The sequence below is a fragment of the Lathamus discolor genome, chromosome 1 (assembly GCF_037157495.1).
Source record: "Lathamus discolor isolate bLatDis1 chromosome 1, bLatDis1.hap1, whole genome shotgun sequence".
Lineage (NCBI taxonomy): Eukaryota > Metazoa > Chordata > Aves > Psittaciformes > Psittacidae > Lathamus > Lathamus discolor.
The window spans coordinates 163,315,153-163,340,195 of NC_088884.1; the positions used below are offsets into that span (position 1 = coordinate 163,315,153).

The window sequence follows — 25,043 nt, forward strand, 5'->3', positions numbered from 1 at the left end:
TACAAGGCTGAGGAGGAATCTGTACATTGATCCACTAAGCCAGCACCTTAGCAGGGGTGATGTTTGGAAATCAGGTTAGGGTCATTCAAACTGGAACCAAGCTGCATTTTGTTTCTTAAACCATATATAAGTTGTTAGAAAAGCTTTGAAGCAAGATCAAACATCGTATTGGAATATATCCTCAAGTGACAGGCCTTGGTAGAGGAATCATCCCTCTGCAGCTTATATGGTCATCTTGACAGGTTGCTGGAAGAGTTCTGGTACAGGGCTGGGAGCTGCGGTTTCAGCTCTATGGGGAAAATAGAGAGAAAATAAAGACAGCAGAGAATGAAATACCAAATGAGAGCTTGCTCCTCCCTTGCTGATGTTGGTGCAGCCCTGATGGTACGGAGGGAGCTCTCTTCCCTTATACTGGTGCACCATGACTACTAGGGATGCCAAGGGTCTTCTTGCTCCTTCCATAGCATCTTCTCCTCTCACCTTGCAGGCATGATGACTTTTTCTTCCTTACTGACCCTGAGCACTTCATTGAGACCCACTGGCCAGAGGACCCCCAATGGCAGCTTCTGCAGCCCCCCGTCTTGCAGGAAGACTTTGAGCAGAGAGTGTTTAAAACATCAGAGTTTTTCAGACTCCAGCTCTCCCTCCTTTCTCCAGACACTTCCCTCCTCAAAACAGGTAAATACAAAACGAGGGATTAATTCAGGTTATATAAAAGCTCAATTGCTTTTAAGAAGTTAGTTTGGGTTCAGGAAAACATTCCTCCTCCAGAAGTGGCCCATCTGTCTATTTTTATGCACATGTTTAACATCTAATGGAGCAGAAGCACTTATTTAAGCCAATTCTGAAATCACGGCCATTGTGTGATGCTGTCATTAGTAAACTGGGAATTAGGCTGCGTAAATTATGGTTAATTGAGTCAAATCGCTTAAGCCCTTTTGTGCCTGGCTTTTCCCATCAAAATTCACCAACAGTAGCAGAATAGCTTTGACGTTACCTGAGATACAGTCCTCCTCGTGTTCAGGAGCTGGGGAGGGAGACTCGCGGATAAAGCATAGCCTCAAATGTTCATGTCCCAATTGGAAAATGAAGGGAGGGGGTGGAAACGAAGGGAGGGGGTGGACTTGGTTTTCCTTGATTGTAGTTTTAGGTTGGATAATACATGATCTTCTTCTAACCTGGACATTCATTACACATCCATTCCCTCAGATAGCCCCGGGATTACATCGATTTTTCCTGCAATGTATTTTATCAAGAGATAAAGCAATGTCAGGTTGAGGGGAGTTGTTGGGTTTACAGAAAATATGACAGAGCAAGCACACTGTAAAGCTTTGGACCAAGAGAGGTTATTGCTTACCCAGAAATCAAACTCCTCCAGTGTTTCTCGGGTGCTGGGGCTTTGTTAAGATGGGTTATCATGCACTTCTGGAGCAGGAAATGGTATGTGGAAATCAAATTAACTTGGGAATGGCTGAAAGGTCGATGCTGCCTTTTATGCAAAGCTCTTGGAGTGCATCCCCAGTGCAGAGCCTCAGAGCATCCTGTGGAGGGGATTTTGTCTACCTCTACTCAAGGTCACACAGCAACTACGTGGCAAATGCAGGAATGGAGACTTGGAGAAAGCCCTTTCAGGGCCAGGTCACCAGGGAGGCTCCAGGGAATAAACCCAAACAACACAGTGTCTGCGGTCGGAGAGGAAAAACAGATCAATAGTGCAACCAGCCCCTTCATCTGGGTGCCAAAGCGGTAAATTGCAAAACATAGGCTCTCACCAAACATCATTAGTGGCGGTGCAAAAGCCCAAAGGGAAGAATAAGGGAAAATAAGCATTTCATCATTCCCTCCCCTCCCTGACCCAGCTTTTGATAGCTAAAAGTCAAAGGGGTGAAGCCCTGAAGCAGCTCAGGGCTTTAGATCCTTGATGGCCACTTGCTGCCTTGAGCCAAAATGGATCTGGGGATTGATCATAGAATCCCAGCCTGGTTTGGGTTGAAGGGACCTTAAAGCTCCTCCAGTTCCAATCCCTGCCATAGGCAGGGACACCTTCCACTGGAGCAGCTTGCTTCAAGCCCCTGTGTCCAACCTGGCCTTGACTCCATCCAGCTTGGTCTTGTCATGGAAGAGAACCTACCCAGCACATCCCAGGTACATCCCTCCTTTTACACCCCTTTTCTAGAGGAGCTCCTGTCCCTAAACTCACAAAGCTGGGTTGGCTACAGGCTGTTTTCCTTCTTACCTCCAAATATGAGATGAAAGGAGATACTTGCATTAGAACAGGGAGGGAATGAACCGTATTCCTGGACCTAACCTGGACAGTTTAACCTCTGCAATTCACCTCAGCAACCAGCCCCGTATCAGAAGTGTGCTTAAAACCCTGATTGCGAATCAAACCAGACATCTGCTTTTGTTGATGCAAATCATGGTTGTATTGTTCTAGGTTGATGGAATTCAGCCATCACCTTACAGGGCACACTTAAACATCTAAAGCAATCTCTTCAAAACTGCTTTAGATCTTTGGTACAGAGTCAGCCTCTATTTCCTCTTTGGCTACTGTGGATCAATTCCTGCTCTCTCCTATTTGAGCAGCTCCCATCTGATTAAAATGCCAAGATTCCTCCCACAAACGACTGACGCGAGCTGAAGGTGGGACACTTTGTGAAGGGACCTGATTTTCGGGACGTACTTGGCACCCATCCTTTGAAAGCCCAGCCCTTTGAATTGCTAATATTGTCCACGCTGTTGGGGTTGGAGCAGTGGTGAAGGGCATTGAGCCCTATGGAATTAAGACAATATAAGATAGAGGTTTTTGTATAGAAGGCAGTCATTGGTGGCATGCTGTAGATACAATAGCTAGGGTGGGAGAGGGGAAGGGAAGCCTTTTAAACAAGGCTTTGAGAAATTAGAAACATGCCTGTACTTTAATGGTGGTTTCCCCCTCCAACAATTAACACAACATACATTGACCTCCTGCAGCACTGAGTGTGCTGATGTGGGAACACATCCCCAGCTTCACCTGGAAACCAGGAATCTCTAGTGCATGGCTTCAATTCGCCCAATGAAACAACGAAATGTTTGTTTTAAACCTAGCCACCCATTATCTCCTCGGGTCTCCTTCCCAAAGCAAAACGCATCGCTGGCTTTCCCTATCTCCCCACCGCTGGCTCCGCTGCATACAATGTTCTGTTCTTTTCTTTCTTCCTAAAGCTCCTAACACGATGCAGCCGGCCAGGCCAGCAGCTTCGGAAACTAACATAGAGAGAATTTAATAACAAGCAAACCTGCAGTTAATAAAGTCTGTCATCAGTAATGTCTCCACTGAACACTTGCCAGGGGAGAATTGTTTGCACTTACTGTGTGAGCCAAGTCACAGCTTTAACAGGCGAGGCACAAATAAAAGCCAGCCTCCCCATTCTTTTCACATCTCTTTTCCAACCTACCAACAAAAACTGTGGGGCAAACAATGAAAAAATCCAGATTCAAACAGAATTAACTAAAAAAAAAAAAAAGAAGAGTCGTGCCCCCCCCCCCCCCATTATTCATTAGATTATGAAACCCGTTTCATAATCTAATAATTAGCGAGGGACCATTTTTTCAGCATGAAGCTGGAGTCTTTGTGTCATTCCGTGTTAGCACCCAAAACAAATGAGCATTGTGCACAGCACGGGTGCTGATACCAGCCGTGGGCTCCTGCCGTGCCATTGCTCTATTCAACCCTCTCTCCAGCAAAACCATGGTGAGGATGGGAGGATGCAGAGCAGCCCCACACTCTGGATGGGAGACAAGCCATCCGTGGGCACTTGGGACCTTGGGTAATGAAGTGCAGGCTCCATTTCCACAGACCTTCAGGATGGCAGGCTTAAGCACGCATCTGTATGCCAGTGCCAGGCTCTGTGAGGAGCTCTGGGATCCTTCCAGGGCAAAAAGACTCAAAGCCTTGCTCTGCTGTGGCCACTTTTCTCATGCGTTCATCTAAACCTGGAGGAAAAAAGGTATAAAGGACCATTAAACCAGGGTTTTCTAGCCAGGATGCCCCAGTACCTGTGGCTTCACATGGGATGATGTAGCTCACCACGTGCTGAAAGCAGCCTGCTGTCTGCTGGTTACACAGTCCCTTCTTCAGGGCTTGCAAAACCTTGCCGTGTCTCCACTGCAAAAGCAACCAACTGCCCCCCTTCTGCCCAGCAGCCGATGGAAATCCCTTGGGAGTGCTCGTTGCACAGGGAATCGCCCTCTCTTACTGTGGGTTTGTAAGCAGCAAGACGTGAAACATGGAGGGTGGGGGTGAAACCAAGGCCCCCATGGCTCTTCACTTGTGGGTGCGAAGGTGGGCGCAGACTGGGTTTGAAGGCACGTGCGGTGCTCAACCTGAGGGAGCAGGAGATCATAGAATAGAATCACAGAATAGTTTGGGTTGGAAAGGACCTTAAGATCACCCAGTTCCAACCCCCCCTGCCATGGGCAGGGAGATCATGTCCACTCGGAGAGCAAAAGTCACTGGGAAAGAGCCCCAGCGCTCATCTACCAACCATGGTACCACCACCAGGCAGCCGTACCAGTGCACGTACCTTTGGACCCCCTGCTCTCCTCTTCTCCTTGGTTAGCACACACTCCAGGTTTGTGGATTTCTGTGATTTGGTGAGGAAAACACTCTGAAAAACTATTATAATAATAATAAATGGGGAAAATTAAATTCAGTCCTAAAACTGTGGCAGTGATGTGGGATCTCCTACCAGCCAGGCTGGGTTAGTTTGATCCTCCCAGCTGTTCTATTGGTTTGAAGCCACAGTGTAAGACCTGCGGCTTAGAGGGGTTACTCCAGCTCAAGAAGCCATTCAAGGATTACCCTGTATGAAACATAATTAGCTTAGTTTCAGATGTCTCAGGCTCCATATAGTTATAGGTGTCTCAGGTCCAAATACTTACCTGGGCCTGTCCCTTTCAGATCCAGTGGTATCATCATCCTTCTTTCAGCAGGAGTTGAAAAATGGTAAAAGGTGGAGAAGGTAGAGGCAAAAAAAGAAGGAAAATCAGGTCTCTGTCCGCCCTGTAGGTGATCTGGTTCAAGACTGTAAAAGTGAATGTGTTACTGCTGGTGAAGGGGTTGTAAAAGGTGTTTTGCTCACTCTTTACAGCCCATGGGGAGGTGTCAGTGATGCTGGGGAGCACGCACCCAACAGAGTTCACCTACCAGCTCTCCAAACTCCAGGGCACCACAACGGAAGGGGATGTAAGCGCAGATCATGGGATGATGGTGATGTCCGAGAACAGGGTGACCATCAAGGTGACTCCCCCAACCGAGGGCCTGTTTGACCTCATGGTCTTTGCTCGTCACGCTGACTCTCAGGACCCTTACAACTGGGTGTGCTCCTATCAGATCCAATGCTTGGAGCCACACAATGGAGAGAAACTGCCCGAAAACCCTTTTCATTTCTGGGGCCTTCACCAAAAGCTGAGAGATTTTGGCATCAAGGAGAGCAGCCACAAAGGGGAGCTGCTCGTTGCACCAGAGGGAACTTTGCTCTTGACTCTCCAGACATCCCGACCCTTGCTTGCTATGTATGAGCTGGTTAATAAAGACTTAGACACTGCTTTGAGCAAGAAATGCCTGGCCGCTCAAGCTGAGGAGGACAAACTCAGTTGCCACGTGCTCTGCCCTTTCCAGGGTTACTACCGGCTCTCTGTGTTCGTGAAGGATGCAGGAGGCATCGCATTCAGGAACGTGGCCAATTTCCTCATGCGCTGTTCAAGGCCCATCAACCAGAACGAGCTCTTCCCCTTGGGGCTGAGCATGCACTGCGGGAGCGGGATCAGCTCCAGCAGCCATGGCCTCTCCAACCCCAGCCATTCAGCCCCCATCATCGCTACCAAGGTGGGGAAGTGCAACATCACCTTCCACACGACCACTGACGTCGAGGTCGCTGCCAGCTTGAGTAAGGACAAAGTCATCAGCACCAAGTACCCCTTGGAGAGATACGTCCTGGTCACCCACCTAAGGACTAAAGTCAGCGTGTGTGTTGTGCTCCCTGAGTCAGGCGTCTATAAAGTGGGGCTTTATGGGAGAAGCAAGGACCACAAGGACTTTGTCCATATTTGTGACTATGTTATACGCTGCTTCTCCGATCCCAGCTGGCCTCCCTTCCCCAGGGTCTACAGCTTATGGAGGACAGGATGCGTGTTGCTAGAGCCACGCACAGGGGTGCTCCAAGAGCAGAGCTGGGTCCGGTTCAGGGTCAAGGTTCCAAAAGCCAACCAAGCTGTGGTCTTTGGGCAAGAGAAGACGGTGCTGCAGCAGACCACGAACATGGTGTGGGAAGGGGATGTGCTCACCGGGGCTGCGGGGACACAGGTCAAACTGGCAGCCAAGTTCAACCAGCACTGCTCTTCCCTGGAGGTCCTCCTGCTGTTTGAGGTGGGAGATGGCTCAAATGCTCCCCTTGGGTGTTCGGGGTAAACCGGTGAAGTGATGGAGTCATCTAAAAAAGCCAGGGAAGTAATGGAAAGGGCTAAAAAACCCAGGGAAGGAAGCAAACGCTCTCAAAGCGAGGATGTTGAGGAGATGGGGGCAGAACTCCCAGAACTTTATGGCATGTCAGGGTGAAACCCACAGAGCTTTTCTTCCCGCAGGATATCCAGATACTCACTGGGGCCTCCTATCCCACTCAGAGCTGTTGCCGCCGTATAAATCAGCCGCAACATATGGAAGGCTCCTAATAGTTTGCTTCTGTCCGAGGAGACCATTGTTCAGCTTCTCTACAGGAAGGATGTCTCACTGCCTATTACCAGCTTGAATAATTGCTTGGAATGTTGTATTTGACGTTTATTCAAGAACTTGGAAAGCCGCGTAGTTTCTTTCTCTTGAGAGGATAACAACCACAACAACCCCGAAACAACCCAGACCAAAAGAAAAGAGCCCAAACTGGAGCCAACAGCTTCAGATGGGAGCAAGACTTGGAAAACATAAATATCTAGTAAAGGAAATGAGAGCTCTTTGTAGATGGGCTCTGTGCTTGGGTGGAAGAAAAGGGAAAGGAGGTAAAGAGGTGCTGTATTTTGTCTTTAAAACATCTTCCAGGCCTGCATCATATGGAGGACATGTAGATATATGGACTTATGAGCATTAAGGGCTTGAAACAAAGACAAGGAACAGGCAAGAAATCAGCTCTGTAACCAAAGCTGAGCCAAATCACTGAGCAGAAAGCACTGAAACTCTGACACATGCTGCAAGAAATCACAAGCACCGACCTACTGACAGCAAACTCAATGTTCATACATTGATGAGCTTGAAGATACACATGGAAATACTTCCACATGCCTGCAGTGGATTGATGCTTGAAATGGGGATTCTGGCTGCAATAATGACTCATAGAACCCCAGGCTGGTTTGGGTTGGAAGGGCCCTTAAAGCTCATCCAGCTCCAACCCCCTGCCATGGGCAGGGACATCTTCCACTGGGGCAGCTTGCTCCAAACTCCATCCAACCTCATCTGGGGCTTTGAAAAAGAAGAACCAGAACTCTAGGTTATTTTTGGATGCTATGCAAAAGATAGCGGGGCAACAGGGTCTGCTTTCTTCTGGTTTGGCAATGTAAATTTGCCTTGTAGCAAAAAATCAAGCAGAGTTGAACCATTTATGGGCTTGGAAATTAGGTAGTGCAGCTAATACATCAGGATCCACTTGTCACACCAGACTTGTTGGAACCATACTGACATGTTGGAAGATTCCTCTGAAGAACAAAGTATAAGGACTACTTCGAACTAAGGGAAGCACTTGCAGTGGTAAATGTAGGCTGAACTGTTGCCTGTGGTGCTAAACAACAGTTCAGGAAGTGCACATCCCTAGATCTTTCGTTTTTGACCAACGTTCTGGCTGCTACATGTCGGCCATCCACTTGGATGGATAAGTGAAAGAGAAGTACATGACTTGGCTCTCTTCTGTGGCCTTCTATAAATGAAATATGACATAAATGAATAATGATAAAAATGAAATATATGAATTATATAAATGGAATTATACCAATGAAACATAAGTGAAAAAATGACAATGAAAATCTGCTCCCTGCAAGGCTGAACAGATAATCCAGAGCACAGCCCCAAAACTCAGAGCCTGGAAAGCTGCTGCTGGGTGGTGTTGCCCTCCAAACTCCCCCCAGCAGCTCAGTACCGTGCATCTCAGTACCATGATGAGACGACCAATGATCCTCTGACCACATCATGCTCCCTTAACCAGCGGATGCTGCTCTGCAGCTCTCCGGACCTCCTCAGTGCATCCCAACCACTTCATTCTCCACAGGCAGCACCAGTAGTGAAACCACATCTTCGGACCCAGCAGGCTCCCAAAGCCTTTATTTTTGCTCGTGTTTTATGGAAGCATTTTGCCTTGGTGAGCAAAACCATCTGGCAAGTGACACGATTCCCAGGTCCCATTGCCACCCTCCTCTCCCTGTCCTTTTCCTCTCCAGTTTTGCTGTTAACACCTATCAGCTCTGGCCCTCTTGAGCCCCTCTATGTACCTGTGTGTTCACACACACGTTGTTAGCTGAAGCTGTCCCATCTTTGCCCAAACTGAAGCAGGCAGGTCATGATCACAAGCCTCCAAGGACAGCCCAGCTTCCAGCTCCAGTGGCTAATTCATCTTTATCCATCATAACGAAGTCCAGATTAGAGTTACATTCAACTGGGATCCAAACAGTTTATGTCAGAATATAACTACCTGGAGGAGCTGAGAACTTCGCTGGTACTCCCACAAGGGGCTTTTTACTTGAAGGATCTGAAGTCAATCTCCTATCTCCTCTCTACGCACACTAGGGTATAGCACGGAAGTGTTCTAAATGTCATTCTGATTTAGATTTGCATAGCTCAAAGCCTGCACCCAGGGCTCCAGGAGCCTTCACAATAAACAGGAGCACCAGCTCTCCAAAAATAACAGCCTTGGGCAAGCGTCACTCATGAAAAAGCAACGAGAAGCAGAAGAACAAAGCCCTGGGTCTCCTCTCCTCTTGCTCCCTTTGCCCAGCAGGATTAAATTAGGTAGAGACAGATTACAACAGATTCCTGCAGTTATAAAACACACCTAGTTCTGAGGAAACTTAGTGCAAAAAGTCATTAGGAGGCATCCAGGCATGCATCAAACTGTGGATGGCCAAAAACCAAACAGGAGTGTGATGGGCTGACCCAGGCTGGATGATGGGTGGCCACCAAAGCTACTCCACTGCCCTCTTCAGCTGGATGGGGAGAGGAAACGAAAGGTTCATGGGTTGAGATAAGGACAGAGATCACTCACCAGTTACCATCGTGGGTAAACAGACCCGGCTTGGGGATCCCTCTAGGTTCCTCTCTCCATGGGTCCACAGGAGTTTGCTCCAGCATGGGTTTCCTATGGGGTCACGGCTTCCATCAGGCATCCTCTGCTCCCCCATGGAGCTCCATGGGTTGCAGCGCACAGCAGCCTTGCCATGGGCTGCACCACGGGCTGCAGGGGAACCTCTGCTCTGGTGCCTGGAGCACCTCCTGCCTCCCCCTGCAGTGACCCTGCGGTCTGCAGGGCTGCTCCTCTCGCGTGTTCTCACTGCTCTCTCGGGCTTCAATTGCAGGTTTTTTCTCCTTTCTTAACTCCTGTATCCCAGAGGTGCTGCCGTCATCACCGATGGGCTCAGCCTTGGCCAGTGGTGGGTCCGTCTTCGATCCGGCTGCACTGGGGGAAGCTTCCAGCACCTTCCCACCGAAGCCACCCCTGTAGCCCCCTGATACAAACCATTGCCACACAAACCCAAAAGGAGGCTGAACCCAACTCTAAGAGCCTTCTTGGCTGACAGACTCCCTTACAACCAATGCCAGAGCAGGGAAGATCAGGAAGGACTGAACCAGAAACCTGCATCCTAAAAATGCATGTCCTTCCTGGGTATGGTAAGACAGAAGTCACCAGCTGGACTGAGCTTTCGTCTTCCTCTATGGACCAATGTCCACCAAGCGCTGTGCCCAGACTCTTTGGCTTTACCTGTGTTTTGATTGTTGTTAGTGTCACTTACGTTAACACTTGTTCAGGTTGAATTTATCCAATGAAGCTGTACTGTTGAGGTGTCCGTGCAAATTGTGTTTTCTTTGGCTTCTTCTTGTGCTTCTTCACTTCAGTGATATTAAAACCCGAGATGAACATCCCTTCCAGTCTGTATCTGGACTCCAATGAGTGTGTTGGGTGGGGAGTGAGGGTGTTGGAGTTAGCAGAAACAAATGGAGATGTGTGGTTGGGTGTCAGACTGCAGCAAATGAACAGCAGGACATAGGATCATATCATAGAATGGTTTGGGTTGGAAAGGACCTTAAGAAGATCCAGTTCCAACCCCCTGCCATGGGCAGGGACACCTCACGCTAAACCATCTCACCCAAGGCTCTGTCCAACCCAGCCTTGAGCACTGCCAGGGATGAGTTAAAGCTTTCCCATTTGTATGCTACAGTTGGGATGGATTGTATCCCAAATTCATACATGTGCATGGGTTTTCTCCATCAGGTCATGCCATCATACCGTAAGTCATCATGCCAATACAATGATGCATCTTCCACCCTTGGAGCAAGTCCTGGCTGTACACATATGCCTACATGCGTACTCCATGTTCATGCGTGTCATGAGCCACATCGGTTCACCTCCAGCATGGGTATCCTTGCATCCTGTACTGCTCTTACAGGTTCTGTATTGAGGGCAGGATCCAGCTGTGGGGATACCTTGGATATGGGGTAGGATTCACATCTTTGAAAGACCAAATCACGTTAAATCCCTATGCATGGCCATGTGAGTCCCACAACGAGTATCAGAACAGCACAAAAACTGCTGAACTTCGATCAACCAGGCCAGAGAATATGCCAGGAAAACCAGTCCTTATTGCCCAAATGTCTTTAGATTACAGGAAGACAAAGTAAAAAATCAAGTAGATTTCAAACTTTTCCTCTTTGGCTTCACAACAGGGATTTCATGGCAAAGACGCGAGGAAAAGACGGGTACAGACAAGAATATATGTAAGAAGTGTGCTTCTCAAAGCAGAGCTAAGCTCTTGCATGCAGTCACAGGAGACGTGTAAGTGAGAACAATCTTGTTCAGCAAGTCCCTGAGGATCTGCCAGGGAAAACGAGTGGGAAGGATGAGGGGTTAAAGATAGTTTTCAGAGGAAGCTTGGCTGTGGCTTCCTGCAGGCTGGCATGGAAGAGCAGCTGGAGATAGACTCCTATGGAGGCTCCGTCCGCCTTGCAGACCAGGGACACGGTATTGATAACTCGGAGCAGAGTGGGGAAGATGAACCTGGAAAATCCCTAAAAGAGTATGAGGATGTAGCACAAGTGGCTCTCATTGTGGAAATCCCCCTGTAAGGATGGAAATGATGAGCAAGCGCTTTGTACACAGTAGGAGAGAGACCTTCCAGAGCCAAAGGCTGATGGGAAAGCAACAAAGGGCATTTCTATAACGACAGAACCAAGAGATTAGGCTAAGCACTGGGCAAACATATCTCCCAAATCCCACATTATTAAGGATGTAAGCTGCAAACCCTCTTACAAAGCCATCCGACCATGGACACCTCGTTAGCATGTTCGTGACTGCAGCCAAAGATGGTTCATCTCCAGGAGCTACAAAAACAAACCACCGCGGGACTTAAGTTGGGCAAGAACAGAAGTAACAACGACTTCCCACTGTGTTGGAGCTGACCTCCTTAGGAGAGACTGGCCAAGAGCGCTGGAGCGATGAGAGAACCATTACATCACATTTACTTGTCTTACCAAAGCCTTCCTTGCCCTGGCTGTGCTGGTCTCCATCCGCGGGTACATGGCGTGCTCAAAACGTCCATGAAAAAAAGGGATTCTGCTGCCAGCTGCTGCGTGCACCACGAATAAAAGCACAGTAACCAAGGTTACTTGCGTTTTGCTCCTGTGATTTCCCAGAGAAAGCAATATTCCCCCTCCTTCTTCTGGTGGTGCGCTGACAGCAGCTCCTCGGATGAAACAGGGCTCCATTGCATCAAACCCTGAGTGCAGAAAGATGGGTCCCTCCAAAGGGACCTTGCAGCCAAGAAACATCCAGATCCCCCGGGATAAGATGCTCCAGTGGTTGGCCACCGTCACTTGGTGTATGAGGAAGCCGCTGCCTCCTGGGCAGTTACCTCCAGGACAAGTTAAGCTGTCCCAGCTCTGCCCTAGACCCTGCTGCAACAGAGCCTCAGCTCTAGGAAGATCCAAGGACCTGCGTCTGCTGACGGACACCTGAGCTGTTGCAGACACATCACAGCATCCCAGCCTGGTTTGGGTTGAAGGGAGCTTAAAGCTCATCCAGCTCCAACCCCTGCCCCGGGCAGGGACCCCTTCCACTGGAGCAGCTTGCTCCAAGCCCCTGTGTCCAACCTGGCCTTGAGCACTGCCAGGGATGGGGCAGCCACAGCTTCTCTGGGCACCCTGTGCCAGCGCCTCAGCACCCTCCCAGGGAAGAGCTTCTGCCTAAGAGCTCATCTCAGTCTCCCCTCGGGCAGGGTAAAGCCATTCCCCTTGGCCTGGCCCTACAGGCCCTTGTCCCAAGCCCCTCTCCAGGTTCCCTGCAGCCCCTTTAGGCACTGGAGCTGCTCTCAGGTCTCCCTTGATTCTCCCTCATTATGAACATCGATTTGTCTCATTAACTTCTTGTCTTGAGGGTTTTGTTGCAGTCGATGTCCCGGGTCCACCAAGGCCTTGCTGGAAGTCAGAGCCAGTGCCAGTGAAAAGACCAAAGCTGTTCAGTGATGGTCACCTTGCCTTATCCTCCTAGTGTTCAGCAACCTGCAATGTCCACCCTGGCAGACACGCAGTGTGCCTCTACGTTATTCTTACTGGCTCCTGATGGAGCATTTCTTCAGCAACATTTGCAAGGAGTTCCTGAGCTGAACCACAGACGGCTCAAAAGAGACCCCAGAGAGGATGCTGGTAGCCAAACCCATCCCTGTTGGGAAATACAGCGGTGCTGCTGCAGGTCAACTGCAGCAGGGTCTTCTGACCTTGAGGCAGCAAATAGTGAAACAGTAAGGAACGGTAAGAACTGACTTGATCCTGTGATGGTGGATTAGCAGCAATGCTGACTGGCTGGAGGAGGATACGTTGCACCCTCACTACTTGGCATGACTATGAGCTTGGGCAGTAATGCACAGCCGAATACGATCCAGCAAGAAGGACCAAGCACCCACGAATCTCATGGGAAGAGCATAGCTGAAGCAGCAACAAGGCAGCCAGTGATGAGCAAACCTCCTCTTTGGGCTCTTTAGCCCTGATGGACCCTTTCGAACCTTAGACTCCAAGGACACCCAAACATGTGTTGGGTTTCTTCTTTCCAAGAGCTGAGACAGGACATGAGGGAAAACCCACTCCCAGTGACTCCTTTCGGTCACCAAGGGTGTATAAACACAGCAGAAAGGACTTTTGATCATAGTTATTAGCGTTTTCTTCTCCAGAAATGCTCATTTCCTTGGACAACTTGGTCCCCTGTGGTCAAGGGGGCATCCCAAGATGGGACAGCAGGTTTGGGGTTCCATTTCCAGGTCACGTTATTGTCACGGTGCCACCTCCTGTGCAGTACATAAAGTCAGTTTTAGTTCCAGTACCTCTTTACTAGAAAGGTGCTGAATCTGTTCGTTCTCTTCTTCTTCCCTGAGCCTCCCCAAAGCCAGCCTGCATTGAACATTTCAGGTATCTAAAAATGGGAACAAAACATAGCTCAGATCCCTCAAAGAGGCCACACAGAAGCAAGGAAGCAGCCGTGCTTTCTTCCTCCTACCTTTTCATCTTCACTTGGGAGAACAGGGTAACCTCTGCTCCTTGCCTTGCAATACTCTGAGGGAACGGCTCCATGCAGGGATCTGAAGCTCCACATGAACTTCAGACACAGGCTGGGGCCTCTCAAGGGCTTTGACCTGGATTTAGCGCACTGAATCAAGGCTGATCCCCTCCTTACATCGTTTGTAGGGTAACTAGAAAGCTGGATCTGGTAAAAGGGATTTGGTGCTCGGAGTCTTCTTTAGCTGAGATTTCCCCTCCAAGCCAGAGAGGAGAGATGCTCAATATATTTCCCCATTGTTGTGCTTTCTTTCCTGCCTTCCTCCCATGGAGGCGGATCTACAACAGCATTGAGGCTAAACCCATGTCTCTAACACAGCAGAAGAGATCAAAGCCACCCCTGTGTGGCATTGCTATATGAATATATATACCCATGGGGAGAAGGAGGAGTCTTTAATGTGCTTCCGATGGGGAAGGATGAACCCAGAGGGTGGCAAAGCCATGCAAGACAAGGGCAGCCTTCACCAACCCTGGTGCTACCAGGCATGCCAAGTAAACCAGGCATGATAGAGCAGGGAAGAGCTAGTGATGAAGCCAAGGCACAAACAGCTCAAACCGGGGCTGTACTTTGAACCAGCAACCACCATTGCCCCCAAACCCCAGCAGCTCTTCGCTCTGAACAGGGTCCCCCAGCTCCCTCTTCTTCCATTGCAACGAAAGAGGAAATCCGGCTGCCTGTGATATGTAATTAATTGGAAGACTCTGATCTACAGACAAAAAAGGGGGGGAAAAAGAGGGGAAAAAAGCCAATTTGAGGAAGTTACCCAAATTAATCCGTGGTGGGATGCCTTGGTTGACAGGTCGAGACCAACTTTCTGCAAGCTTAGGTTATCGGTGAACTCTTCCAGGGCTGACTGACAGCCTCAAGTCTTGCTGCAATGCAAAAGGAATGTCTTCCTTGGGTAAAGCTGAAAGCATCCGTCACGTTTACTGAGCTTCCCTCTTGCTTTCAATGCTTGGCATTTTCCGGCAACCCCTGTACTCCGTGGCGGGGGACTCTGGGAACAACAGTTAGGAAGGAGAACATGGGTAAGGGCAGCACTGCACGGTCAGCTGCACATCCAGAGCGGAAAAACGGGGAATTAAACAATTAGAAACCTCTCAAATGTCCAGATCACAAAGAAAATACCGAAGTTTTAGCATCCTGTAGTAGGGTTTGCGTGAGATTGCTGGCCTGGACAGCAAAGGGAAAGCTGAAGACCATAAGCCCCAAACTCAGCATCTTCACATCTCACCCTTTGAAGGCTGCCTGCAACAGCGCCCACATTGTGCCTGAAACGTCAGGACCGCTGGAGGCACAAAGGGGGTGAGAGCACCTCTGTGGCGAGCAGGAGCCGCTTGGCCACGGCAGACTTGCTGCGGACAATCAATCAGAGCCCTTCACTCACAACACGAGGTTGACCCAGGGCAGGGGGCAAAGAGCCGTCCTGGTGCAGCGCAGCAGCTGCCTTCCCCACGGCAGGAGCTGCCAAAGGGATGCTCCGGGCTGCTCTTTGCACGCATTAAGCTTTGATTGAAAACGATTGTTTCTTTCCCCACCCTCAGCGGCTGCCAAGAAAGCGGCAGACGGGCGAGCTCAGCGCTGTCAGTGAGCCAGAGCAACCAGAAGCAGTGCAAGCACTGAACAACTCCATGCGTCCCAGAGGGACCGGCGAGCTCAGGACAGGGCTTAGCATAGCCTGGATGGTGCTGATGTGTCCATCTTCTGTCACTGTGCCCCATGGCATCAGGTAGAGGGTTCCATCTAGGACTGAGAGGGATGCAACCTGCAGTTAGAGTGCGGTTGAAGGAAGGAGAATGGCTCCAGCCCTATAGGAAAGACATTGCCTCTGCATCCCAATGACATAATCCTGCCCTAGATAGCAACACCCTGGGCTTGCAACATTTCTGGTTTCCTTTCCTCCAGCTGGAGGTGAGCTCTGCCCTTCACTGCTGCTCTGGGTTGTCATGTCATGCCAAGGGGTGATGGCTTAAACTAAAACAGGGGAAGTTTAGATTGGATATAAGGAGGAAATTCTTTACTGTGAGGGTGCTGAGGCACTGGAATGGGTTGCCCAGGGAAGCTGTGAATGCTCCGTCTCTGGTGGCGTTCAAGGCCAGGTTGGACAGAGCCTTGGGTGGGATGGTTTAGTGTGAGGTGTCCCTGCCCATGGCAGGGGGGTTGGAACCGCCTGGAACTCTTAGGATCCTTTCCAACCCAAACCACTCTGTGACTCTATGTCTATCCCAAAAAGGCACCACCAAGGCAGGCTCCTACCTCAATTCTAGCAACGAATCCCAACATTTTTCCTTCCCAAACCCAGCAAAGCAGCACCATTGGGTTTTCCTGCAAGGGAAATCAAGGCAGAGTCTTTCCTTGCTTGGGTGAATTGATCTGGGCTTGGCCTCATGCTAACATCATTACAAGGTGCTGGGTAGTTATATTCTCTATATTCTCTGTACAAGGTTGTCGTGGTTTAAACAAAGTCAGCCATAAAGAAATAGTTATGTAAGTAGTAAGTAAGTAAGAAGCTGTATAAGTAGCTATGTAGAGAATTATCTCCATTGGTCCCTTCCAACCCAAATCAGGTACGACCATGAAATTACTGGTCCCCCATATCTCACATTCATAGAACCCCAGCATGGTTTGGGTTGGAACGGACCTTAAAGCTCATCCAGCTCCAACCCCTGCCACGGGCAGGGACCCCTTCCACTGGAGCAGCTTGCTCCAAGCCCCTGTGTCCAACCTGGCCTTGAGCACTGCCAGGGATGGGGCAGCCACAGCTTCTCTGGGCACCCTGTGCCAGCGCCTCAGCACCCTCACAGGGAAGAGCTTCTGCCTTAAGGAATGGTTTGTAGCTTTGCCATTCTCCATAACACCTCTGAGCCCCTCGCCAACCTCAGCTGGGTCTGAAGGAAGGTCTCAAGAGCTCACATAACTGGGCTACTTTAGCAGAGGAAAGAGATCCGAGCCATCCACCATTAGGGTGCTAACCATTGCTCACCAGAAGAAAGCCAAGAGCAGCCACTCTTGCAAGCCTGCCCCAGCCTGCACCACTACCTGAAAGACCTGGTAGGATGTGAGGTTGCTTCCCTGCGAGCATGTTTGCTGCTGCCTTCTTTCTCTGCACACAGGGCCAACCAAGGCCAGGATCAGCAAGCCATTTCTTAACTTCTCTCCTGAAATTTAAAGTCTCTCACTGTATCCTAAAGCAGAAGTCATTTATCCATTGCAACTTCTAACAGCATCTGCGGTCACCAGTGCACATGAAGACATGCGTTCAGTAGATGCACAGCATCCTGGTGGTCCGTTCAAGGATGGACCACACCAGAAAGGGGCAGGTCACCTCTGACAGCACCAGGCATAGAAGAGGCTAATTCTGTCTTTGTGCTCTTTGTGCCAACAAAGGGAGAAGGGATGTGTCTGCTGGTACAGGATGAACTTCAGCCCTTATCTCGAGAGGTTCCATGGGGAAATACAACAGAACTCTCTATTGTTGCACAGGAAGCACATCTTTCAACAGTCTTCGGCATCAAACCAGCCTCTGGGACCTTCCCTGTCTGCTGCTGACATCCCTCCTGACCTCGAGCAAAGCGCTTCCTCCACATGTCCCTGCGATGAGGTGAAGCCTGTGAATAGAATCAGACATCCAATAGCCCCAGAGCACTGGGAAGGCAGTGATCCCCATCCAAACACCACTGCTGGGATGGTGTATGAAGCCTCCACGTCCAGCGCTGGGTGTTGGGGAAGAGGAGACTGAGGTAGAAGGTGGACACATGGGGCTAGGACCTGCTTTCGCCTGTGCTCCTACAGTCCAAGCTCCAGCAGCAGGACACTGAGCACATAATGCACGTTTGCACCCCTTTGACTTCAGAGGCAACCCAGCAAACCCACCCAGCTCCTGATTTAACACACACAAGCCACCCTCGATACTGTGCATCTCTCTCCACAAGATCCTGCAACCCATCCTCACCATCCCTATCGCCTCCCTGCTTCTCCAGCTCCTCAGTTACTCTTTCTCCAGTGCTTCACAAAGCAGAGGTGCAAGGAAAAGACTGTGGGCAAAACCAGCTCTGCAGACAAGATAAAGAGTTAAAGCAGGCAAAGCTCAAGCTTTAGAAGAGAAACGGGTATATAATAAATCAGATATTAGAAGGCAGGAAGGTACGCTATATAGAGGAGTCAAAGTCCGGAACAGGATGTATATAAAGCAAATATTGAACTAACTTTGATAACACAGAGAAAATAGAAGAGTTTTGGTGGGGTTAACTGAAGGCTCAATTTTCACTATTAGAAGTTTCCTGTTTTACTCGTGTCGGGCGGGTTTACAGTGATCTATACAATACATTGTGTGCTCAGTGATTTCCTAGCCGTGAATGGCTCACCCAGATTTTACTTTCCATGCTTTTTTTTTGCCTGTCCTGGAGCAATAAAGCTATTGAAATCCTCCAGGCCTTGCCCATTGGGTGTTTTCTTTCCTACCAAGACATCAAACTACCCCGAAGGTTTATTTTAAGCGAATTCAATAGGAGAGATCACACAAGCACCTTGTTGAAAATGTACAATGGGAGCCAAACCCAGAGCTATTCAATTGGCAAGTGCTCCATTTATGTGCAATTCCTGTTGTGAATTCATTACTCTAATGAAGTGAGTTTAATTTATGAAGCTATGGACATGTAGGCTAAGACATTCCAGAGGCATTTACACTGGAAGGTAGCGGAGCTTGCGTAAAATGAAGCAGAATGGAAACCTCCGCAGATAGTACCAGACTCAACAAGTTTAGACAACTGAGACCAAGGAACAGGACTTGAATCCCTGACTCGAGGGATAAGATTTATCCAGAAAAATCTAACTGATCTCTCTTTGGGAATGAAACTCGAGGAGCAGGCATCCCCATCACCAATTGCCTTGAAAAGCATTTTAATCTTTGTATCAGTTGAGGGTTTTGCTCTTCCTGACTTGTAGAATCCCAGCCTGATTTGAGTTGAAGGGACCTTAAAGCACATCCAGTTCCAGCCTCCTCTGGCCTCGCTCCAACAGCTCCACGGCCCTCTTGTGCTGCTGCCCCAGAGCTGGATAAGGACTGCAGGGGGGGTCTCCCCAAAGTGGGAGCATCCTCTTCCTTGTCCCGAGTTTTCCATTTTACTCAATCAGAAACACAGAAAAATAAGGTCTAAACTTAAAACTGCAGCTTAATAAACCCTCCGCTCAAAAAACAAAAATCAACCTTAAATCCTTAATTCTTCACAATATAATTTGAATATAAACCAGTCACCTTTCCACCAGCTTAGAAAAGTGTCAAATTTGAGAAGAAAACTGCTTTAAAAGCTTAAAAGTTCAAGTTTAGGAAATAGTTGATTAAAGGAGTCAAAGACCGACGGCAGATGGACACTGTTTATTGGTTCCTTCCATCACATCTGAGTTACAGGTGTAAAAGTCACACAAAACTGCAGGTATAAACATGTAAAACAATACAAAAATAAATGGAAAGGTAATTTTATATTTACTGGATCAAGTCGTGTAATAAATACGATAGGCAAAAAGCTTCAATCACACCGTTCAGTTTAACTGAAGTTACAGTAGTGTTTGTAAAGACAAGTTCTTAACTTAAAGTTGCAAATATTAAAGCATCGAGAACTAGTATAAAAGTGAATTTTGGCACATTGTAAAGTGAGAAGTGTTACACGAGTATCTGACCCTTGTGTCAAAACGAAGCAGTTTCTCACTAGCTTTCTGAGGTACATCTTTAAACAATCTAAAATGAGATCAACAACGCGGTTCTACCAACTCACAGTTTACAATTCACTCTACTAGTTGCAATTGGGTTGTTTTTTTTTTTCCCTTTTAAGAATACCAACGTATTCCAGAGCTTAAATCTGTGCAAATTCAGAAAAGTTTCAATTAAAAATAATAATAATAAAAAAAGAAAACTTATTAGGGAACTTTTAGGTGCAACTTAACTCCTCCCTGCAATCCCTTCTGTTAATTGCAAAGTGTAAAGTCAGACTACTACCAAATTGCACAGCTTAAAGATAAAAGACTCCGAGATTGCAGCGTGAATCCAGTTGCACACGTTCCTCTCTTAAGTTTATCACATTTTGTTCTCCCTATAACTTCAGTAACTCCTGATCACACTCATTCTTGGTGAGGAAAATAACAAAACCACCACCACAAGCTGCTAACATGAAGGTCAGCAAAGCACGTAAACCCCTTGAGGACTCTCAGCATTTCTTCACCAGATCAGAAATGCCTGGACACAACGATACTGTCACCAATTTCCAGAATACAGTGAACAGAAAGGAACAGTGTAATGGCACTTCTTCTGTATCCAAACATTTGTGGCGTAGAAATGGTGCTTTTAGTTGGTTTTAATAGTTTTACAGTAGCTAAAAAGAGTTTCAAAACTAGAAGTATCTCGATCCTCACCTTAAGACTGAGGAAACCAGATTACCCTATAGATGGGGTTTGGTACAGTATAAACTCTCCCACCAGAGTACAAAAGTTACCCTCTTCTACAAAAACAAAGTGCTGCTGATTGTTAGAAGGAACTCCGAGATAATCAGCAACTGCTCTTAAACTATCAGCAGCATCAGGCATTTACACATTGTAGTCCTCAAAGAGTTTTCTTTAATACAGTTTAACCATTTGTGCTAATATTCTTTCACTAGGTTAATTTTTAAGTCCTTTCACCAAAACCGTTTTTCCTTTAAAAACCAAAAAGTGGGTGCAAGCAATACAACCCATGACGCCCATTTATTGTATGCTTCAGGAATAAATGGGGTCACCTGCAAGGCACTACTACGTTTAAAGGATATCATTGTCACAGTTTCACTCTTTCGGTATCTCTTTTTTTCCCTGTTTTAAAGTCACAGTTAAAAACTAAGGAAAAAAAAAACCCACCAGTAATTGAGGTAATCAATTTCTTTCCATACCAAAATATATGAATTGAAATAGTACCAGTATGGTGAAAGGTCTTCTTAATACACAGCTATTACCATATAGCATGCAGTACAGTATAGAAGTATACTAGGCCTTTGTTCCGAGCTCGGCTGCTTCAGTTTTTAAGGAACAGCTCCATTTGCACAGTAGCAGCCAATTTTGGAATACTCATTTCTTTTTTGTTCATAGGGCATCTCCTAATTTAACAGGACTTGTTCCACCAGCCCCGGATGCATCAGCCCCATTCAACATTTCATTTTGAGAGCTGCACAAATAGGAGTTCTTAAAAAGAGTTCAGCAGAGCAAAATAAGCTACAGTATCTTCATCTATTGGTCAATTGCACTTAAATCTACTCTGATATTGACTTAGGAGTTGAGACGAAGCATCAACAACATGCCCATGGTCCCAACCACTGGTGTTTCTTCCAGCGTTACATAGTCATACCACTAGTCTAGAAATATGGCTTTGCGGATTAGATAACTTGGACTGGAAAGGAGCACACTGGGTTTACACTAAGTTTACTGGTAAAGAACTAGAATTTGTGAAGAATTTTCTAATGCCCCTTTTTATTGCAGTGTTACGACCAGGATTTTCTATTCTAATAATCCTGGTTTGATCAACAGTTACATGCAACCAATTGTACTTAGTTTGTAAACCACTTGCTAGCCCCCCCAATTCACTGCTAGCTACACTTATCTACCAGGCACTACAGTATCTTAAGACTAAAGTATAGCCATGCATAGATAAACTCACGAGCCTTATCATGATGCTCTATACCTGTAACATGGGCTACCCCACAAAACCTAGGAACACAAACTAATCGCTGGCTTTTAATTGTACTTCAACAGGATACAAGTAGTTTATAAAGTCTCGTGGTGTGCAAAATCAAAATGAAAATTAACTCTTAAATTCAGACAGCTTCTTAAATCTAGAAGGAAAGCTAGGAACGAAACCTTACCAACAGCTAGATCCCAACCTGCAGCACCTGGAATTCCACCTCTGTGCTGTGCAACTACCACAGCGCAGGCACCGAGGCAGCTAGTAGCAACGTGGACTGAAAGTCTACCTAAAAGGTGTTTCAGTTATTGAAATTTCAGCCATTTCATATTCCAAAGGTAAAAAATACATCTCTTAAGGAAGGCATAAAACTATATCTAGCCTTAGGTTTGATGGCAGGAGTTAAATCCCACTTTCCTGCCACAGAAAGAGACTGCATGGACATGTTACAAGTATTTTAAGTGTACTGTAAGGTATTACTCAACCCACTTCTTACTGCATTGCATACATCTGACTAAAAAGTTGCAGTTGCATTAACAGATTGAGCTGTTCCTAAGGCAAAGGAACATGAAAATAAAGAGTTCCTCCTGGACTGTTGGACTACATTCTGAACACACAGCATGCTACAATAATCTGGTTATTCAAATAGGCTTCAATAATTACCTTTAAGTAGCTGCTGGGTTACCTTATAATCCTTCAGTGGTGAGCTATGAAATCTCACTGAAATTTGTAGCAAATTAGGTTAAAGGACAAGTTGCCAGAATTCCTATTATATTATTTAGTAAGCTATTAAGGTTCTCTTGTAAAGTCCTTAAAACCTGGTGCATCAGTTTAGTGAAATGCTACGACCTGCAAATTCTTTTGAAAGCTTCACAAGCAAGTTCTTTCCATACTTCAAGTGTATCTTCGGATATTTTTTACCTTTGGAAATAAGTCATTTTCACAACAAGGAAATCTTCAGCTTCGGAATCTCCCTTGTCTCTTGCTCTGCTCAAGTCTTCTTGTGCTGAAATAAGCCTTCAGAGATAAGCTTCTAAGCAACAGCAAGTTGCAGATTACCAGCACTCATGCCATGTATTTTCTAGCACACCAATAACTGGGTAGAAAACAAGGTATCTCTCCACTTACCTCGTTTCACCCTGAAATCTATGAACATCTTTGCTTTAGACAAGCCATAATTTCAACTGCAGGTTCAAACTGTGCAGAGGTGCTGAGACACACGAGGGCCTCAGAAAAATGCAGATCCCTGAGTGTTCCCCCAGTTTTTGCTTTGGGAACACCCTGACAGCAGTGGGATTAGGCACTCTTCCCAGTTTGTGAAGTATTCCCCCATTTGTCACTTTGGGAACACTGTGATAACTGTGGGATTAGGTACTCTTCCGAGTTTGTTAACTGTTTCCCCCATTTCTCGCATTGGGAACAGCCTCACAGCTGTGGGATTAGCACTCCTCTGAGTTTTTTTACAGGTTCCCCCATTTCTCGCTTTGGGAACACTGTGACAGCAGTGGGATTAAGGGATTCTTCTGAGTTTCTTAAGTGTTCCCCCATTTCTCGCTTTGGGAACACCCTGACAGCAGTGGGATTAGCACTATTCCAAGTCTTTAAACTGTTCCCCCATTTCTCAATTTGGGAACACCCTGAAAGCAGTGGGATTAGCACCATTCCAAGTTTTTGAAGCATTCCCCCATTTCTCGCTTTGGGAACACCCTGACAACAGTGGGATTAGCACTATTCCAAATTTGTTAACTGTTCCCCCATTTCTCGCTTTGGGAACACCCTAAAAGCTGTGGAATCAGCACTATTCCAAGTTTTTGAAGCATTCCCCCATTTCTCGCTTTGGGAACACCCTGACACCAGTGGGATTATGTACTTTTCTGAGTTTTTTACATGTTCCCCCATTTCTTGCTTTGGGAACAACCTAACAGCTGTGGAATCAGCACTATTCCAAGTTTCTGACGCATTCCCCCATTTCGCGCTTTGGGAACACTGTAACAGCAGTGGGATTAACACTATTCCAAGTTTTTGAAGCATTCCCCCATTTCTTGCTTAGGGAACACCGTAACAGCTGTGGGATTGGGTACTCTTCCGAGTGTTTTAAACGTTCCCCCATTTCTCGCTTTAGGAACATCCCCCAATTCCACATACTGATCCCACTGCTCCTGTGCAACAAGCTTCAAGGGACACCCAGAGATTAAAGTGGTTTGATTACCTGCATGACAGACCAATTCCATTATTACATTCTGACCTATTAGGAAATACAGTTTTGCTTCTTTTCTTCTTCTTCTTCTTCTTTTACATAAGTTTCCACTACTAGCCAGAGATTCCAAGTGATGCTTTTTACAGTCTGGAATTAAGGTGAAGTGGAAGCAAACCTGACAGTAGAAACAGCTAAGCAGTTACCATATTAAAATGCCAACCTTACAGGAATGATCTCTTTAAGTTTTAAAAGGAGTGCTGAAAACTGTCATTACACTTAATTTTCTAGCAAGGACAACAGCATTTTTGGTTACTGACAGTAGGTGATTCAGAAAATGCACCCAACACACATGCTTATGTCTTCTGCTCAAAGAGATCATGATACTCTTGTTCTTCTAGTTCTCTGTTGTACTTCTCTATCTCCCTGTTGGCTTCCTCCAAGTAATCGTTCATGAATTGGTCCATCACTGATTTTGAAACATTAAGGAAAAACATTGATACAAATGGCAAAGAACATACAGGTTGGAAGGAGGAGTCAGTTTAGGGACACTTACTGAAAGCAGAAAACCAATGCATTACCTTCTGGGAGTCCCACAGTCAGACCTAACCACAACTACTCTGTATTACTGGGAAATAAAGGAGTTGCACAATAGACATTTCCCAATCAAGAGGAAGAATATAAGAACAGCAAAACTACAGAAGGTTTGCAGATGTTTACAACTATTTCGGTTAAGTGGAAGTCTAAAAATCTCTGCCCCACATTCAAATCATCCCAAAGTGGTCAACCAGTGCCTGTATCTTTTATTGCCAGACACCAAGATGGTGAATACTGAAGTCAAAGTGCACTATTAAGACTATTTTCTGACGCTCTACCAGGAGTAGGAGGTGGTTTCAAAGTTAAAATTCTCCCATCAGACACAGAAAACAACTGTTTGGTCTTATTCCAAAACAGAATCACAGAATCCACTTGGATTTTTGTGAAGTTTGTCCAAGATAAAGTGAAAAGTAAACTCGGAATAGAAAACCAAATTTGAAAATGATAATGAACAAAGACAAAAAACAATGGGAAGTTATGAAAACAAGAAAGGAGAATGGGAATCCACTGGAACATTAGTATTATTGTGGTGTTTCTTGCCAAAACCAGAAACGTGATCAGGTTTAAATAAAAATAATCTCTGGAAAGAAATGCAGAAGATCCTACTTTACCTTTAGCTCGTGCTCTGTCCACTGACACTAAACAAGACCAGCAAGGACAGTGCATTTGCAAGTGTGTATATGCCACAAATTGGTCAGTAAATCACTGCTAAGATGAAGCGGGT

The 25,043-nt window shown here is 46.8% G+C and overlaps 1 protein-coding gene and 1 long non-coding RNA gene across 2 annotated transcripts in view; both read right to left on the minus strand.

The window, feature by feature from the left end:
- Positions 1–214: 214 nt before the first annotated feature.
- LOC136007449 (uncharacterized) lies at positions 215–4,169 on the minus strand. Its single transcript, XR_010609716.1, has 5 exons — positions 4,070–4,169; positions 3,841–3,975; positions 1,358–1,682; positions 998–1,236; positions 215–289 (listed from the first exon to the last, which is right to left on the minus strand). It is a non-coding gene; the product is annotated as an uncharacterized LOC136007449 (long non-coding RNA).
- Positions 4,170–19,191: 15,022 nt separating this feature from the next.
- DNAAF9 (dynein axonemal assembly factor 9) overlaps positions 19,192–25,043 on the minus strand; it is a 78,214-nt gene continuing 72,362 nt past the window's right edge. Inside the window, exon 37 of the mRNA XM_065662229.1 lies at positions 19,192–24,191. Coding sequence (XP_065518301.1) covers positions 24,079–24,191 — 113 coding nt within the window. The 3' untranslated portion in view covers positions 19,192–24,078. The remainder of the gene's footprint in view (positions 24,192–25,043) is intronic.